This window comes from Lissotriton vulgaris, chromosome 3_1, assembly GCF_964263255.1.
Source record: "Lissotriton vulgaris chromosome 3_1, aLisVul1.2, whole genome shotgun sequence".
Classification (NCBI taxonomy): domain Eukaryota; kingdom Metazoa; phylum Chordata; class Amphibia; order Caudata; family Salamandridae; genus Lissotriton; species Lissotriton vulgaris.
Window position 1 is genome coordinate 1,332,732,831 of NC_141689.1, and position 18,220 is coordinate 1,332,751,050.

Below are 18,220 nucleotides of genomic sequence, written 5' to 3' on the forward strand. Positions count from 1 at the left end.
CCACCACTAATACCACCATCACCAGTACCACCACCAGTACCAACACCAATATCAGTACCACCAGCGCCACCACCAATACCAGTGCCAGAACCACCACCAATACATCACCGCCACTAGAGCCAGCACCACCAGTACCACCAACGCCACCAGTACCAACACCACCAGTACCAGCAGTACCAATACCACCAACAGTACCACCACTAATACCACCACCAGTTCCACCCGTACCACTATCACCACCACCAACAGTACCAATACCACCTTTACCACCACCACCAGTACCCCCCCCACCAGTACTACCTGTACCACCACCAGTACCACCACCAGTGCCACCAACACTACCACCACCAGTACCAACACTACCAGTACCACCAGCAATACCACCTTTACCACAACCACCACTAGTACCACCAGCACCATCACGACCACCAGTACCATCAGTACCACCACCAGTGCCACTAACTCTACCACCGCCAGTACTACCACCACCAGAACCACCACCACCAGTACTACCACTACCAGTACCACCAATACTACCACCACCACCATTAACACCAGTACCACCACTACTACCACCAGTACCACCACCAATAACACCACCACTACCACCACCACCACCTGTACCAGCAAAAGCACCACCAGTACCATCACCCGACCACTCCACCAGTACCCCCACCACAAGTACCACCACCAATACCACCAGTACCACCACCACCAGTACCACCAACACAATAACACCACCACAAGTACCGCCACCTCCAGATCATATGTAACTCTCACTTCACACTTTGTCTGTGTAATTTACAACACTTACACATCTTCTTCACTGATCTAGTTATCACTACTTTGAAAATTTTGCAGGCCTGTCTTTCTCTGATATTTACAATCTAACAAAAGGTCAAAAGGGCCCTTTATTGCAATGCAATAAGTCTTGCATTTTGCAAAAGTTTAAGTATTAGTATTGTAAATAATTTTATATAGAAGCTTCTTCCTTTTGTGAATTTAGACTGGCACATCTCCAGTCTCCGCTGAGGCATGTGTTTTATGTTTTCTCACCCTCAATTAGTATTGAACCCTTTGGGCACTGTAACGACAGAACGGTTTGTTTTCCGTGTTTTTAGACACTACCTCTGTGTTTACATATTACCCCTAGAAAACAGTTTGGTGTTTTTAGACGACTGTCAATTTTGTGTTCAGTTTCTGCTCTCATATCTTACGATGCCTGTGGGCAGATTGATTTTCCAAGATTGCAACCAGGTCTCCACCCTCCAACTCCACACTCCAAATCCAACTCCACCCTCCAACTCCTACTCCACCCTCCATCACTCAGGGACACCACCACATCACTATGGGACACCACCACATCACTATGGGACACCACCACATCACTCAGGAACACCACCACATCACTCAGGGGCACCACCACATCACTCAGGGGCACCACCACATCACTCAGGGGCACCACCACATCACTCAGGGGCACCACTCAGGGGCACTACCACATCACTCGGGGACACCACCACATCACTCGGGGACACCACCACATCACTCGAGGACACCACCACATCACTCGGGCACACCACCACATCACTCGGGCACACCACCACATCACTCGGGCACACCACCACATCACTCGGGCACACCACCACCTCACTCGGAAACACCACCACATCACTCAGGGGCACCACCACATCACTCAGGGGCACCATCACATCACTCAGGGGCACCATCACATCACTCAGGGACACCCCCACCACATCCCTCAGGGACACCCCCCACCACATCACTCTGGGACACCACCACATCACTCTGGGACACCACCACATCACTCTGGGACACCACCACATCACTCTGGGACACCACCACATCACTCTGGGATACCACCACATCACTCTGGAACACCACCAAATCACTCAGGGACACCACCACATCGCTCAGGGGCACCACTCAGGGGCACCACCACATCACTCATCACTCAGGGACACCACCACATCACTCAGGGGCACCACTCAGTTGCACCACCACATCACTCAGGGGCACCACCGCATCACTCAGGGGCACCACCACATCACTCAGGGGCACCACCACATCACTCAGGGGCACCACCACATCACTCAGGGACACCACCACATCACTCAGGGACACACCCACATCACTCAGGGACACCACCACATCACTCGGGGACACCACCACATCACTCGGGGACACCACCACATCACTCGGGGACACCACCACATCACTCGGGGACACCACCACATCACTCGGGGACACCACCACATCATCTGGGACACCACCACATCATCTGGGACACCACCACATCATCTGGGACACAACCACATCACTCGGGGACACCACCACATCACTTTGGGACACCACCACATCACTCTGGGACACCACCACATCACTCTGGGACACCACCAAATCACTCTGGGACACCACCAAATCACTCCCGGACACCACCACATCGCTCAGGGGCACCACTCAGGGGCACCACCACATCACTCATCACTCAGGGACACCACCACATCACTCAGGGGCACCACCACATCACTCAGGGACACCACCACATCACTCGGGGACACCACCACATCACTCGGGGACACCACCACATCACTCGGGGACACCACCACATCACTCGGGGACACCACCACATCACTCTGGGACACCACCACATCACTCTGGGACACCACCACATCACTATGGGACACCACCACATCACTCAGGAACACCACCACAGCACTCAGGGACACCACCACATCACTCAGGGGCACCACCACATCACTCAGGGACACCACCACATCACTCAGGGACACCACCACATCACTCAGGAACACCACCACATCACTCGAGGACACCACCACATCACTCGGGGACACCACCACATCACTCGGGGACACCACCACATCACTCGGGGACACCACCACATCACTCGGGGACACCACCTCACTCAGGAACACCGCCACATCACTCGGGAACACTACCACATCGCTCGGGAACACCACCACATCGCTCGGGGACACCACCACGTCACTCGGGGACACCACCACGTCACTCGGGGACACCACCACGTCACTCGGGGACACCACCACGTCACTCAGGGACACCACCACGTCACTCGGGGACACCACCACGTCCCTCGGGGACACCACCACGTCACTCGGGGACACCACCACGTCACTCGGGGACACCACCACGTCACTCGGGGACACCACCACGTCACTCGGGGACACCACCACGTCACTCGGGGACACTACCACATCACTCGGGGACACCACCACATCACTCTGGGACACCACCACATCACTCTGGGACACCACCACATCACTCTGGGACACCACCACATCACTCTGGGACACCACCACATCACTCAGGAACACCACCACATCACTCAGGGATACCACCACATCACTTAGGGACACCACCACATTACTCAGGGACACCACCACATCATTCAGGGACACCACCACATCACTCAGGGACACCACCACATCACTCAGGGACACCCCCCACCACATCCCTCAATGACACCCCCCACCACATCCCTCAGGGACACCCCCCACCACATCACTCTGGGACACCACCACATCACTCTGGGACACCACCACATCACTCTGGGACACCACCACATCACTCTGGGACACCACCACATCACTCTGGGACACCACCACATCACTCTGGGACACCACCAAATCACTCTGGGACACCACCACATCACTATGGGACACCACCACATCACTCAGGAACACCACCACATCACTCTGGGACAGCACCACATCACTCAGCCCAACCACATCATCACTCAGCACCACAACAGCACTGTCCTTGCTACCAACAAGCATTGCCATAGCCAATAGGACTCACATTAGGAAAGTGTAAGCTATTGGCTTTGTGAATAACAATGCTATTCATTTATATATTTTCAAAGCCAACACATATTTTAAAAAATTGTCATTTACAATACCAATAGCTCACACTTTCCTAATTCGAGACCTATTGCATTGCAAATGCTTGTTTTATCACAGGCCTGGAACTCTCCTGTGGTTGTCTGTACTTCTGCTATGAATCGCTAGATGTTTGCATTACTGTGTTAATGTATGAGGCTATACGAAATAACAGAAACTGAGTACCTAGGCCTAGAGGCCTTGCTTTTTCCGTACTCATTTCAGTTTTGCCCTCATGGCATAAAAAGCAGCACCACTGGTCAGTTACTGTTCTGTTTAGATTATTTCCCTATCGGCTCAGCTCAGCGGCTATTCGTTAACACCACCAGAATGAAATTAACTAGCAGGAGCAAATACTACAGATTAGTTGGTGCCCTGCAGTAAATGCACCCAGCGTAAAATGTATTTCCTTGCATGTAGCAGCTAAATAAAAATAACCACTAACCAATAAAAATACAGCTGGTAAAAAAAACGATTTATTTTAATGGGCAGGCCTATGATCCCAGTGATGTAGCACATTTTTTAATCATAGCTTGGGTCTTTATTGATCATACAAGGCGAACACTTAATGCTGAGGAAGGTTGCTATGGTTAAGACCAACTGAGAGCTGATGATAATGTCCATAATTTTTAGGGATGCTTTTTGAAGTTAAAGGACTTCTACAAGAAGATAACGGTGCACTCTAAAATGAAATTGTTATGATTTAAGTACCTTTATAGTCCTTTTTAGGTTTCGAACCTGGCGAGGGGCACGAAGTGCCCCTCCCAGTTTGAAAACTATTGTCTTCAGTATGGATGCCGGCCCCGCCTCTGCCTCTCATTGGCTAGCTCCATAAATGGAGACTAGCCATTGGGAGACAGAGGCTGTCAATCGCGCTTTCTCACGAAAACGCGATTCGGGGGCGTTTCTGGTGCTTTTTTTAAGCCCCGCCCCTTTGTCCCGGGCCGCGCTGCGATTGGCTGCCGGCCCGGGACACCCCCGTGACGTCAGCGAATTACAGCGCGGCCCGGGACCTGACTTGTTAATGAGTGGTGTTGGTATCCCACAAACATGTATTTAGGGCGGCTAGCTAGCCCTCTGTAATGGCTAGCACGATCAATATGTTCAGTTGCTGCTTTTGGCTCCAAGAAGAGTGGGGGAGGGGGGCATGGATGCTGAGTTTACATTCATCGGTCCGCACTGGCACCAGCCCGGCGGGACTGCTGTCTCCGTTTGTGAAGTTGTTGCGTTGCTGTGCTTCGCCTCTCTTCCATTTCCCTCAGTGGAGATTGAAGCATTGTCTCCCCCCCCCCCCCCCCCCCCCCCCCCTACCGTCCTCTCCATTGTTTCCACACGGAAGTCGCCATCTTCCCTCCATCACTGACAGAACTGGGCTTTTTGATTCCCGCCGCATGTTTATTCAGCGCGAGCCGCTGATGTGTCATTACCTTCTTTGAAGATTACGGGCTTTAAAGCTCCCTTCGCCCGCTCGCTTTATTAATGGTAGGGAAACTTTTCTTTTTTATCTTTCAAGATAGGTCTGCGCGCCCTGAGAGAGGCAGGCTGCCTTTTTAACTCGGGATATGGATGGGGCTCAGCCTCGCAGGGCAGGCCGGGCTCCATCTGTCAGACTGACCACATAAGCCCGTGTATTGCAGTTGGCAGCCTCGCGCAGATTTCCGAGCCATGAGTCACAGCCATTAACTTTATAAAAACCCTCGACCCCCCTCTCCTTCCTCAGCCTTGCTTTCCTGCAGTTTAAACGTCGTTAAAAGGTGAAAAATAACAGCACTGAAATAAAGTGTATTTTCCAATCAATGTGTTCCTTAACCAAACTCAGACATGACTCTCTGAGAATACATCCTATCTTCTCCACTCCCCCCTCCAAACTAGGTTACCTATAGCTCCTCCCCCGCCTTTTCTCTGCATCTTGCCCCTGACCTCTGGTTCTAGTTTCTGTGAATTCCCTTTCTGCTTTTTTTATATGTCACCTTATATTTTCCTCCTCCTGTTCAACTGGCTCGCCCGATCTCCAAGTCTCACTTTTCATAGTGTTTTACTAACTCCATGCTCCCTCCACCTCTCCGTTTCTCCACCTCAAGCCACCTTTTTCCCCATCTCTACTTCACAGCTCCGAATTGAGAACCACGTGTGTAATATGAGTCCCGAACTGTAACGAGCTCTGAGAGAGCCTCAAACACCTCATGGGAATTTGGGAAGCGCGCCCCTCCTCCAGACGATTTATGTTTTAAAACAAGGCTGGCTAAATGCTGCATCTCGCAGCCATTTCCCCCAATCATACTGCTTTCTAATGTATACTCTCTTCCAAAGTGGAACTAGCTCTGTGCTTTAAGGATGTGAAACACGGTCGGTTTTCATGACCAACATCAAATGCACTGTTCAGAAGATGGCGTGGAATTGACATTAATTTTAGTTCACTTCTCACTTTGCAAAGAGATCGATGCCGAGTAATAACAGCTGACATCTCTGCTGAAAGGAGGAGAAAGGAGAGCCGACCAGAGAAATCGAAAATGCAACCAAATAAATCACTGGCCACTTTCCCGGGAGCGGAGTCGGTTCAGGCATGGCCAGGAGAAGGGGCGTACGAGCCTGCCTGTGGAGGGGGCTGCCGGGGAACAGGGGCAGACGCCAGAAGGGGCACACGAGCCTGCCTGTGGAGGGGGCGCAGGGGCACCACCACCCCCACACAGAGAGCTAAATAAAGGGGACATCTATCGTGTCTGCTGCCGCCTCCGTGACCCAGTTCAACTCTGTGTATTTTATTAAAACTAATGTAAGGCACCTAGATGTATTAAAGACCATTCATTCTGAATGAACTTCTACATATTAATGAATATAGTAAATACATATTTAGTTTATCCTAATTTATTTGTATTTAGTCTAGACGAACAATATAACTAGCTAGGGTACAAAGAAGCGGGCGAGTGAAAAAATGAGTTTTGGTGCAAATGAGTACTTTTTCTGTAAAGAAAAGGTCAATACCACCTTTAGGATCTGAGGCGAGTGATTTAAAACATGTACAATCACACAGGTAAACATGACACTGTGCATGTAGGAGATCTTGCTCTCAGTGCCTCGTTGCTATAGTGTCCAGGACCCGTGTAAATCACTTTTTACACCAGCACCAACCCAGCCACCAAGGAACTTTTCAACCACAAATCCACGGAGGCCGGACCCTGGGAACACAGGCCTCGTCTCTGCAGAGCCGATCCCCCTCCCCCCTGCTGCAAGACTCCTAACCAGGGGTCATGCAAGGATGGTCGTGGAGTGCAGGACCGGGTCACTGTGTCTACCCGGGTTCTAAACATATAAACATAAGCAAAGCTCTGATGCATTTAATGAGAGGGGCAACCATGCGCTCTGAGGCAGCTGCAGGGCCTCCCAGGGCTCATGACATCTCCAAAATAAACAGCATGGCTCTTCATTTTCAACTATATATCCATCTATATTATCGAGGAAGAGAGAGGGCAAGTTATCCAGGTTAGGTGAGATTCTTGATCAAGCAAACTGTATACACCACAGTACACCCCCCACATAGAGTTCTCAAGAGGGCTCATTGAGTCAAACTGGCACTGACATCTGCTGCGACCTGCAGGTCACGGGCTGATATCCCAGCAAGGCCAACTCAACCTTCCATTCTTCCGAGGTTGGTACATAAAGTGCAGTTTTAAGAAGATGTTGTTTTACTGATTTTCTTGCATTTATGAAATGGTTACATCCCAACTTCAAATGTAATATGCAGTTTCGGAGAATATGCAGTATCTGAAAAGCCGTTCTTTCAGCTCTCAGCGTATTCTTAAATTGAGTAATAACACCTGTTAATCACAGGAACGGACAGGCTGCAAAACTGTATTATGAAACGTATATAACTGAGGCAGTAGACACACACAAACAAGGCAAACGTGAGTACATACATATACAAACAAATCAATAAGGTCATTACTTTGCTATTACAACGTTAACATTAACGTCGAAATCTCCAGAGCAGCTTCCTATAATTTTCCCCATTTTTAGTAGCAGAATAAAGTATTTAAACGTTTTTCTTTTTGCGGCCTTCTATACAAAAAAAAATCCAGAAGCTTATTTCACCCCTGCGTCACAAATCGGGCTGGGTGAGAAAAATAGCCACCATCAAAGCCAAAAGACAAACAGGGACTGAAACCATTAGTCTGACACAAAAAAATTGCCGATAAATTGATGTATTAGTCAACCGATTTAAGTGTATTTTCCGAACCTAAAAAACAAATAAAACTCTTCGGCTATACCATATCGTATCATATTTTTCTGTTTTCCAGTATAGAGCATTTTGTATTACTGTGGACAAATAGCGGCTATTTTATTCTATTACTATTTGCACAAATTGTCCTGCAAGAAAATATTCCTAAATATGATGGGTGCAGCGATTCGAGACACTTTTAATGAGATATGTGTTGCCTCGCTCATCATATGGAAAATATATACAAATGTTAGAAGTGTGAGGCAACACTGGAGTTCCACGGTGTTTCACCTCCTGCTCGCGCGCAGAGTCTCAATGCAGCACCTGGGCAAAAGCGTAAAATCGGCACAGTAAATCCGATTTCCGTATGTTGTTTCTCCAAAACTCCGAATTGCTGTTACTTTCATGTCCCCTAATAACCAGGATCCCAGGCAGGTCATGGTAATTCTGGTGCGGGGAAATAAGGAAATGATCACGGGTCACGAGGTCCTCTCTTCTTTCCCTGGTGATCCTTTCCTGCCTGTCTTCACTCCATCCCCATCCTCTGCCCGCCGTTGGCTCTCTTCTCTCGTCCTCTTTCCTATCTGTCCCTCGCAACTTTTTCACCCATAAGACTCCCTCCCCAGCTCCTCCCAATTCATCAGTCCCGTTCACACTTTTTTAAATGTCCCCCTACCTTCCCTCTCTTCTGCCCTCACTCACCCCTCTGCCCCAGCCGTCCCCTCTCGCGTTTCCCCTATATTTCCTTGTTGGTTCCCCGCTCTGCCTTTCCCTCTCTTTCTTCTCCTCGCACCCTACACAGCTCAACCTCCTCCATTCGCCGTCCCTCCTGCCCGCTCACCGTTGTCCTCACACACTCCTCTCCACTTCGGATGCCCCCTCCTTTCCTTTCTCCCTCCCATCCTCTCACATCCTCCATTGATACATTGTACTCGCCCTATCTTTCTTTTGCTTTCCTCTTCCAAATGTACCTCTTGCCCTCTCGGCTCATTCCATGACCCGCCGCTACCCCTTTACTCCGTCCCCTTTCCCTCTCTCTCTCTCTCTCTCTCTCCCTCTCTCTTGTGCTTTCTCCACATCTTTCCCTCTCAGCTTTCTTTCTTCCCTCTTACAGTTTCGGTTTCTCTCGTTCTCTCACTCTCTCTCCCCTCCTGCCATCTCTTTTCCTCTCACCCCTCCTCTTTCCTCGCTCAATCTGTGCCCCTCGTGTCTGCTCTCTCTGGTCACCAGAAGAGACAGCGCCTCCCACCGCCGCAAAAACGCCCGCCATAGAAAGAGCGCAAGGGACAGGAAACGAATAAACAAGGGAAGGAAAGACACACAACCAAGAGTGGAACACTTAAAGCTGCTCCAGAGAGGGGGAGCCGAGCAGGTCCGCCTGGAAATGTACATGTGTAGAGACACTTCCTCGGGAAGGTCCCCCCTCCCCCCGATCAGACCCTTTCAATTATTCAATAGCTAGAGCAGACCAAGTGACTGCCAGGTGCAATACATCAGGCTTAGGAAGGGCTTTCATTAGATTCGGAGAGATTCACGCTGCTCTCTCCCTCCATCCCTCCGCCCTCACTCCTGTGTGGGTGGCTCTGTGTGTGTGTGGGTGGCTCTGTGTGGGTGGCTCTGTGTGTGTGTGTGTGTGCGTGTGGGTGCAAATGCAATAGGTCTCACATTTGCGAAAGATTAAGCTATTGGCATTGTAAATGACAATGCCATTTATTTATCTGTTTTCAAAACCAACACATAAATAAAAAAAATTGTCATTTACAATGACAATAGCTCTAACTTTTACAAAGGCGAAACCGTTGCATTGTAAATGCTTGTTTTTTATTGTCTGGTACTGTTATTAGAATGTATAAAAATACTACTTTATCGTTATAATTGCAATGACAGATGCTGGTAACATTGTAACATGATTGTGTCTTTCATTACAGTTACAACTACTCCCACCATTGGAACGGGTCACCTTATAAGATGTAATAAGAATCAGAGAAGTTACTGCGTCAATGGAGGAGAGTGCTATGTTCTCAAGGACATTACGAGCAGTACAAAATATGTGTGCAAGTAAGAAATACCTCACTGGACTATTTTGTGAATGCATGTTTTCCATGTATCTAGTGGCCCAGTTTGTCAAGTCACCTCCGCACCAAAAAAGTGTAAACTGTACATATACGAAAAAATGCATCTACAATGTCAAATAAGATATTCACACGAGTAGTAACAATATTCTGTGAATAAGCACAACTTTCTGCTAGATCAACTGTATTTATTTATTTGTGGAAAACAGTGTTTTTAACATCATTCCTCTATGTATTCTCAGTTAAATTATGCACCATTTTATTGTAGGCTAATTTATTTGCCTCATCCTCAATCACCATTTTTGTTTACTGACAAGGAGGTTTCCTTTAGAAATTTCCCATTGGCCGTGTGGCTTTGTAATTCGGGCTTTGTTATGTGTTCATATCATGCTGATGCACTACATCTGCCTTAGGTTTAATTAGACCAGAGCTTTGCAGCAAAGATTTTTTTTAAATTTTTTTCTTCTTTTTTTTTCTTTTTCCTCATCTCACCTTTGGCACGTACAAATGAACACACGCAACCCCATTCCATCCTGGGCACCCAGGGTTGAAGTTCTTGTTGTACCCGGAGCCCACCCGGCTACCCCTTTATTCTGGGGACAGGTGTAATCATTGGACAATTTCGGGGTTTGTTACCAGACTCATTTCTATAGCCCATTCCATCAAAGGTCGCCAAACCATGATGTTCCTATTATGTGGTGTACCAGTTTCAAAACGTGTGGTTCTCAGAACAGATTGAAGCCAATTTTCATGCAAGGGAGGGGTAGCATCCTTCCATACCTTACAGATTTCTCTGCGTGCAATAAGAATTAGGGTGAAAAATAAAGCCATCTGTGTCCCCCTTAGCCCACCAATAAGATCGATATCCAGACCAAAAAAAACCCTTACAACATTCAAACTAAGCTTCATCTTAAAAACACTCTCCAATGTCATCTCCACATTGGCCCAGAAGGGGCCAATCATAGGGCATTCATAAAAAACATGGATATTATCAGCCTCTGGCATTTCACATCTAGGGCACAAAGGAGATGGACTAACACATTTTGCAATTTGTTTTGGAGTGTAATAGAGCCTATTTATGACGTAGTAGTGGTTCTTTTTAAGGGAAGCAGACTTGACAAATCTATACAAATATTGAAGAGATATATTGTATAGGTAAGCCGAGAGGGCCTCCAGGACAGAGAGTCTCCAAACAAGATGTAACGGGCGGGCTAGAATTTTATCCGCCTCAATCAGTTCCCTATACCAGAGTCCCACTTCCTTCTTCCTGCCACTCGGGGACTGGAGCGCCAACTCAATGTCCTAGTTTTCACCAATGTTGTCTTTCTCAGCCGAATACCATGAACAGAGTTGAATATATTTAAATCTTGAAAAGGAATCCCCTATCCTAGACCGCAGGATCTCCCAAGGAAGTACCCCCTCAGATGACACTAGGTCTGAACAGATTACTATTCCTGCTCTCCTAACTGAAAGAGACAGACTGTCCGGGAGACATAGCGGTGTGCCAGGGGAATCCCATATAGGGGCGAAATCCGAATAATATTTTATGCCCCAGCATCCCTTCACTCTATTCCAAAGTATCAAGGCAGATTTTAGTACCTTTAGGCGGACCTTTTTGTAAAATCTTGGTGCGCCAAATTTAGACAAAAATCCAGGGCCACCCCCCTCCTGATCTAGCTTTACATTCAATAACCGCCCCCAATGAGAATCATCCGGGCTAATTAGAAGGGTTCGAATATTTTTTAGCTGAAAGGCAAAGGCATACCACAGAACATCTGGAAGCGCCAGACCCCCCTTTATCAGTCTTCTTTTCAGTTTTTTCCAAGATAACCGGGCGTTCTTATTTAAAACTGCCTATCTTCCCCTGAATCTTTCCTCCGATTTTATTATGGAAGGTTAAGGGTATCGTGTTAAATAGATAGGTCAGTTTGGGCAAGATGACCATTTTGACCAAGTTGACATGGCCATATATTGTTAACGGAAGATTTTGCCATCTTGAAAATATATGATCAATGTGTTTGGCCACCTTTTTCAAATTAACCTTCACTATGTTATTAAGGTCAGATGTAATTAATACGCCCAAGTACCTAAACTGGCTACTTTGGGCTCCCTCCCAGTGGTCAACTCCCCAGCACATTATTTCTGTTTTTGTGCTGTTCATCAAATAGCCAGAGTATCGACCGTAATCTGCCATAATCTCCTCAACTCTGGGGAAGACCTCTGCCGGGTTGCTGGTGTAAACCAACAAATCATCTGCATATAAAGCCAGCTGGCAACAATAGTCCTTTATTCTGATGGGTGTAATTTGATCACCCAACCTCAATGCTTGTGCCAGAGGCTCAATATAGAGATCGAACAAGAGGGGCGAGATGGGGCACCCCTGCCTTGTTCCCCTCCCAATATTAAAGCGGGGTGACAGAAAACCGTTCAATAGAATCGCCGCCGAGGCTCTCTCAGGGCATCCTCTCAAGGTTTGAATAAAAGTTGCTCCGAACCCCATAGTGGTAAGAACATTCCACAGAAATCCCCAGTTGACACGGTCAAAAGCGTTCGCGGCGTCATAAGCTGCCACCACTAACGGCTCCGACCGTGCCACCGCAAGATCGATACTACCGATCAGCTGTAAGGTTAACTCATGAATATATCTCCCGGGGATGAAACCCTTCTGGTCCGGATTAATAAAAAACGGGACCAACTTGGCCAATCTCCCTGCCAAAACACTGGTAAATTTCTTATAGTCCGCGTTTAGCAGGGAGATTGGTCTATAAGAGTCTGCCTTAAAGGGATCCTTCCCTGTTTTTAAAATTAACACGATAGTAGACTCTTTCTAAGACGGCGGAATTCTGCCTTGAGGACTATAGACGTAATTAAATAATTCACAGAGTCTTGGCACCAGGAGGTCCCGGAGCGCTTTATAGACTTCGCCTGGAAGAGCATCCGGCCCTGCTGCTTTATTATTTTTTATTTTTTTTATATGTAGTTTAATTTCTTCCTCTGTAAAGCGGCTATTAAGCATGTTACGACCATCCTCTGCCAGGCCAGGAAGGGCCTTGCTTTCCAGCCACCGCAGAGTGTTAACGGAACCTGGAGAAGCCTCTTCTTGATATAATTCCGAGAAGAGGGAGAAAAAACGTTTTTCCATATCCTTCTGATGGCAAGATATGGTTCCCTGCTCATCAATGATTAGCCTGTTACCATTGTTCCTGACCCGATCCGCTCTAATCTTACCTGCCAATACTGCCCCAGCCCTCTCGCCATACTCATAGTTTTCGATGGAGTATGCAGCCCACTGAGCTTTAACTTTCTGGTCAAGTAGACCTCGATATTCTTGGGGTAGGCGGTCTATTTCAGCCAAGACCTGTGACACATCATCCATTTGAGCACTTAATCTCAAGGCTTCCAAGGATGAGATTTTATCTTCTATTGTCTTAAATTTGGCCGCCTCCTTCCTATTGCTGGAACTAGATAAACTAGGGACTTGACCTCGGATATGAGCCTTATTGGCGTCCCAAACAAATTCAAGCGGGGCTGAACCTATATTATCAGAAAAATAATTAGTGTAGGAGACGCTAACTGCTGTGACAATTACCTGATCGTTTAAAACTGCCCTTTTTAAGATCCACCTGCGGGTTATTGTGGTCCTAGCCCTAACTGTGTTGATTGAGAAAAAATGGGGGCATGATCGGACAGGATACTAGGTAAGATTTTAATATCCAGCAAAGCCTCTAGACAGACTCTATCCATCAAGATGTAATCCATTCTTGAGGCATGCCCGTGTTTTTTACTAAAGTGCGTAAAACCTGGCGCCGAGCCGCTCTTAACTCTCCAGGTGTCAATTAAACCAAGTTCATGGATCATATTCACCATGGCACGGCGGGATCTCGGAGTGGTAACTACCTGGCGATAGTTAGAGCGGTCTTGCCGGGGATCGAGAAGGATATTGAAATCTCCACCAATAATCATCGGGGTGCTAACTTCGGCAAGGTTAAACTGTACCTTCTGCAGGCAGGCTGGATCGTCTATATTTGGCCCATAGTAAGACACAACAGTCATGACCTTTCCACTAAAATTGGCCTGTGCTTGAACCCATCTTCCTGACTGGTCTGTTGTAAATGACCTTATAGAGACTCCAATGCCAGCCTTGATTAAGATTGCTACTCCGTTATTTGCCGTCGACTGCTCAGAACGGTGCATAAAGAAAAAATGTCCTGACAGGTAAGAATATGTAGGCAATTAATTATGCATGCATACAGCATTACTCATGAAGAAAGAAGGAAAACACTTGTTGTTTTTGAAAAAAGAAGTTAATCATCTTATATTAAATCACAAGTTCATGGTCAGAAAATATACAGTTAGAAGCATCACTGCATAAAATGAATTAGTGACAACCATACAATACTTGGTGCATAAAAAAGTGTCTGTGGTGAAAGTGGCGACGCAAGTGCAGAAGTGAACAGCGAGGACGGCGCACTGTGGACAGACATGGTGCAAGTAATTTACAGTGAGTGGCTCAAAAATTGTGACAACGTGATATCACAGTTTGTAAGAGTTCTTTCAATTTGATGTAGAGCCACAATGAAGGAGTACGCCTGTTAATGAGCTGTTAGGTCGACGGCGTTTCGATCCATATTAGTTTGGATCGTCATCAGGACTTGGTTGTCTAGATCAGGGCGTGCTGAGTTAGTTCTGTTGTGTAGATAATTAATTGGGATAGTGTAGAGGCCTCTGTGGTTAATTCAGGGGCAGTCTGGCGTCTATTTTCGGGCAGCAGGGCGAGAAGTCCTCTGAATCCTGCATACGGGCAAGGTATTGCGTGTGGGCTGGGCTGCGAGAGACTGCTCAGAACAGCAGAAGGCTCCGATCCATTTAAGTTTCCTGAAGACCTCTTTACTCTCGCAGGAGCTCAAGTGAGTTTCCTGAAGTAAAATTACTTTAGCAGCAGATTGCTCTAAATATTTAAAGATGAACCTACGTCTCCTAATACAACTATTATGGGTCATAAAGTATTTTCCAACCCCTCCTTCTTGCCCCTATGTCCATACGGCCTTCTACACTATACTGTTTAATTGTTTACCTATAAGATGAGAACACATTTTTTTCTTTTTTCCCCCTGCACCCTCCCCCCCCCCCCTCCCTTTGCAACCCCAAACCCTCTTCCCCTCCCTGGGGAACCCTCCTTTCCTTCCTGAGCATTACGCTCTTAGACGGATCCTCCCCCCCCCCCCCCCCCCCATCCTGTGTATGGTCATAAGATAGTGTGTGAAAGAAAAAATAATATAGATCAATTGTCTGTAGCGGTTGTTACCTAGAGCCAGTATATAGCGCACTAAGTATCTAACTGTTAGTTACCCTATTAGGTTCTCCAAATAGCTATATCACTCACCCCTTCCCTGCGGCCCCAACTACTTGCATCCCTTCTCCATTCGCCCCTTTATTGCCTGCTCTTATTTTTTCAATCAAACTGTCTGCTTCCTCTATGTGCCGGATGTTATACATGTGGTTGTTCCACATTACCCGGAGTGAAGCAGGAAATTTCAACTGAGCGCGTGCCCCGAGGGTATTAAAAGTTGCCAATCTCTTGCCCATTTCCCATTGCTTTAATGCTGTGATATGTGAAACATCGGAGCGGATTGTAAAGGAAAATGGTGTGGAAAAGGACATCTTGGTCTGTATCTGGAGAGTCCTTTAAGATTGTCGTTTTAAGCACTGCAACAATAAATGCCTTGATGTCAGTCCTTTCAAGGTCCTCAGGGACATTCAAGAATTTTAAGTTATTTTTCCTCGAGTGATTTTCGAGTCTTTCAAGGTCGTCTCTGATCTCCCGGTTCTGCTGGACCAGCATATCGATGTTAACTGCGGATGTAGAAAGGGCTTCTTTAATCTTAGGCATTTCCACTTCTAGGGCATCCGTCCTTAGTGAGACTTCTTCCACTTTTCGGGCCAGTGCCTCGCAGGAGGCCTGAGTGGCCGTCTGATTAGACTCTGATGTGGTGAACCGTCTCCCTATGTCATCCCTTAGTCCCAACAGAATATCTGCCAGGGTTGCCGGGTAGACAATGTGGATATTGTGGATATTGTAGTGTCCAGGGAGGCACCAATATAGACTGCCTCTTTATATCTTGATATTTCCTTCTTTGGACTCCCCAGATTAATCTGGTCCACCTGCTCTGTATCTTGAATATCCAAAGCCGAGAAACTATTAGAAATGTCCACTGCCGGATGCACCATTTCGAGCATATTGATTGTAGGGGATGGAGACAACTGTGGAGATGGGCAAGACTGAGTTTGTGTAGATGAAGAATTGATATTCGGTGACTTCTCTATAAGAGCCCCATCCCAAACAGCTTCTGTAGCTTCAATTACTGGACTTGTTGTGGCCCTCGCCACAGCCATCTCTTTTGTCTCTTTTGTCCTACTTAAGGCACTGGCTAAGAGAACCTTATAGTAAGATTTCATCGATGGAGTGACTCTTAGTGAGACTGGTGCCCCACCCTTTGCCTTTTTCTTGCCCCTTCCTTTTCCCGGCTGGGTGTCTGATCCACTATGGTCTCCCTTCCCCTTCGCTTTCCTTTTCTGTGATATAGCTTTAATAAGGGTCACCGGAGGGGAAATTGAAGGTTTTGAGGGACCTGGCACTATATTGGAGGCCTCATTACGGAGAGTATACCTGCTGTCCGCAGGGAAAGACTCAGACACCAAGGGCCCTGGCTTGTCTAGGTTATCTGGGGGAAGCCAGGATATGGGCTACCGTTACACTGGCTATTTGTCTCCATACAATGCTCCCACACCCCACCGCTGTTGGAGATCACTGAGTGATAAGTCAACACTGTAGGGGTGTAGGACGCGGTATGCAATGCGTCACTGCAAAGGCCTCCTACTCCACCCTTCTGGCCAAGACTTGCCCCACTGAGCAGCGCAGAAGTCTCCAAAATAAAGGTAACAGGGTCATAATAGCAGCCCCCGCTTCTTTGGAGGCACCCAGTCACATGTACTTCACCAAGGATCGGGCTTACTGTGCCCAATGAATAAGTTATCTTCCGGCCTATGTTTTGAATCAGCCTCCCAGGGTTACTCCTCCAGGGTTTAACAGCGCCCAACTCTCGAAACCAGGCAGGTTCTGAGGGCGTACTTCCCCCTCTGGTCACCATCCGCCTCTGCTATTTCCACTACCCAGTGTCGATCTGTTCCACCTTCCACGGGCCCTCTGCCCGTAAATACTGTGTCAAAAAATGTTGCTGGAGAGTCCACACTCCCCCAGGCCCCTGACTGTAGAGCTAGACGCTGCCAATCAATACGGACAACCCAGCTGTCAGCTGGAGGCTGTCAGCAAACTATAAGGCAATCAGGGTCCAGGAAGAGAAAGAAAAGAAAAAAGACCCCACTCACGCCCCCCTCCCTCCTTCGGTGCCAAGCATAACTTTGGGAGATGTCCAAATGTCTCGGGCAAGCACACGCCCAAAGCTCAGCCCCCTCGAACGGAGGGTTGATGGACCGCCGCTGCAACCGCAACTGCGCTTCCTACCTCAAGGCGCCGGTCGACATCGGAGAGGAGAAATTACCCGCTCCTAATTAGTGTCTCCATATGGCCAGCTCCAGATTCCAGGCGACCATGCAACCGGTGAGAAATCTCCACTATGGGAAACACCAGACCCCGCTAACCCATAAGCGAGCTGGCGGAGTGAGGCGCCACACACAGAATGGGAGGAGCTCCGTCACGGCAGTTAGCTTCCGGCCGTCATGCTCCCCCTCCGCTCCTCCACCCACTGAATTTCCTGCTTTGCAGCAAAGATTAAACACTTCCAGATTTTTTGACTGGTATACATTATACCACATTCCTATGGTCTTTTCACCAGTGGCTTTACAATGTTTTGTGATTATCCAATCTAAAAGTATGTTTATTTTGTAATATGCCTTAAAAGAGTAAAACCAAACTACTGTCTGAATATGATATTAACCGTCTTATACATTTAGCAAAAGGTCTCTGTTCCTAT

The 18,220-nt window shown here is 47.6% G+C and overlaps 1 protein-coding gene across 6 annotated transcripts in view; it reads left to right on the forward strand.

The window, feature by feature from the left end:
* NRG1 (neuregulin 1) overlaps window positions 1-18,220 on the forward strand; it is a 1,782,260-nt gene that overhangs the window by 1,018,831 nt on the left and 745,209 nt on the right. For all 6 annotated transcript variants that reach the window (XM_086961809.1, XM_086961808.1, XM_086961805.1 and 3 more), the window contains one exon: window positions 10,086-10,215. In XM_086961809.1, coding sequence (XP_086817935.1) covers window positions 10,086-10,215 — 130 coding nt within the window. The remainder of the gene's footprint in view (window positions 1-10,085; window positions 10,216-18,220) is intronic.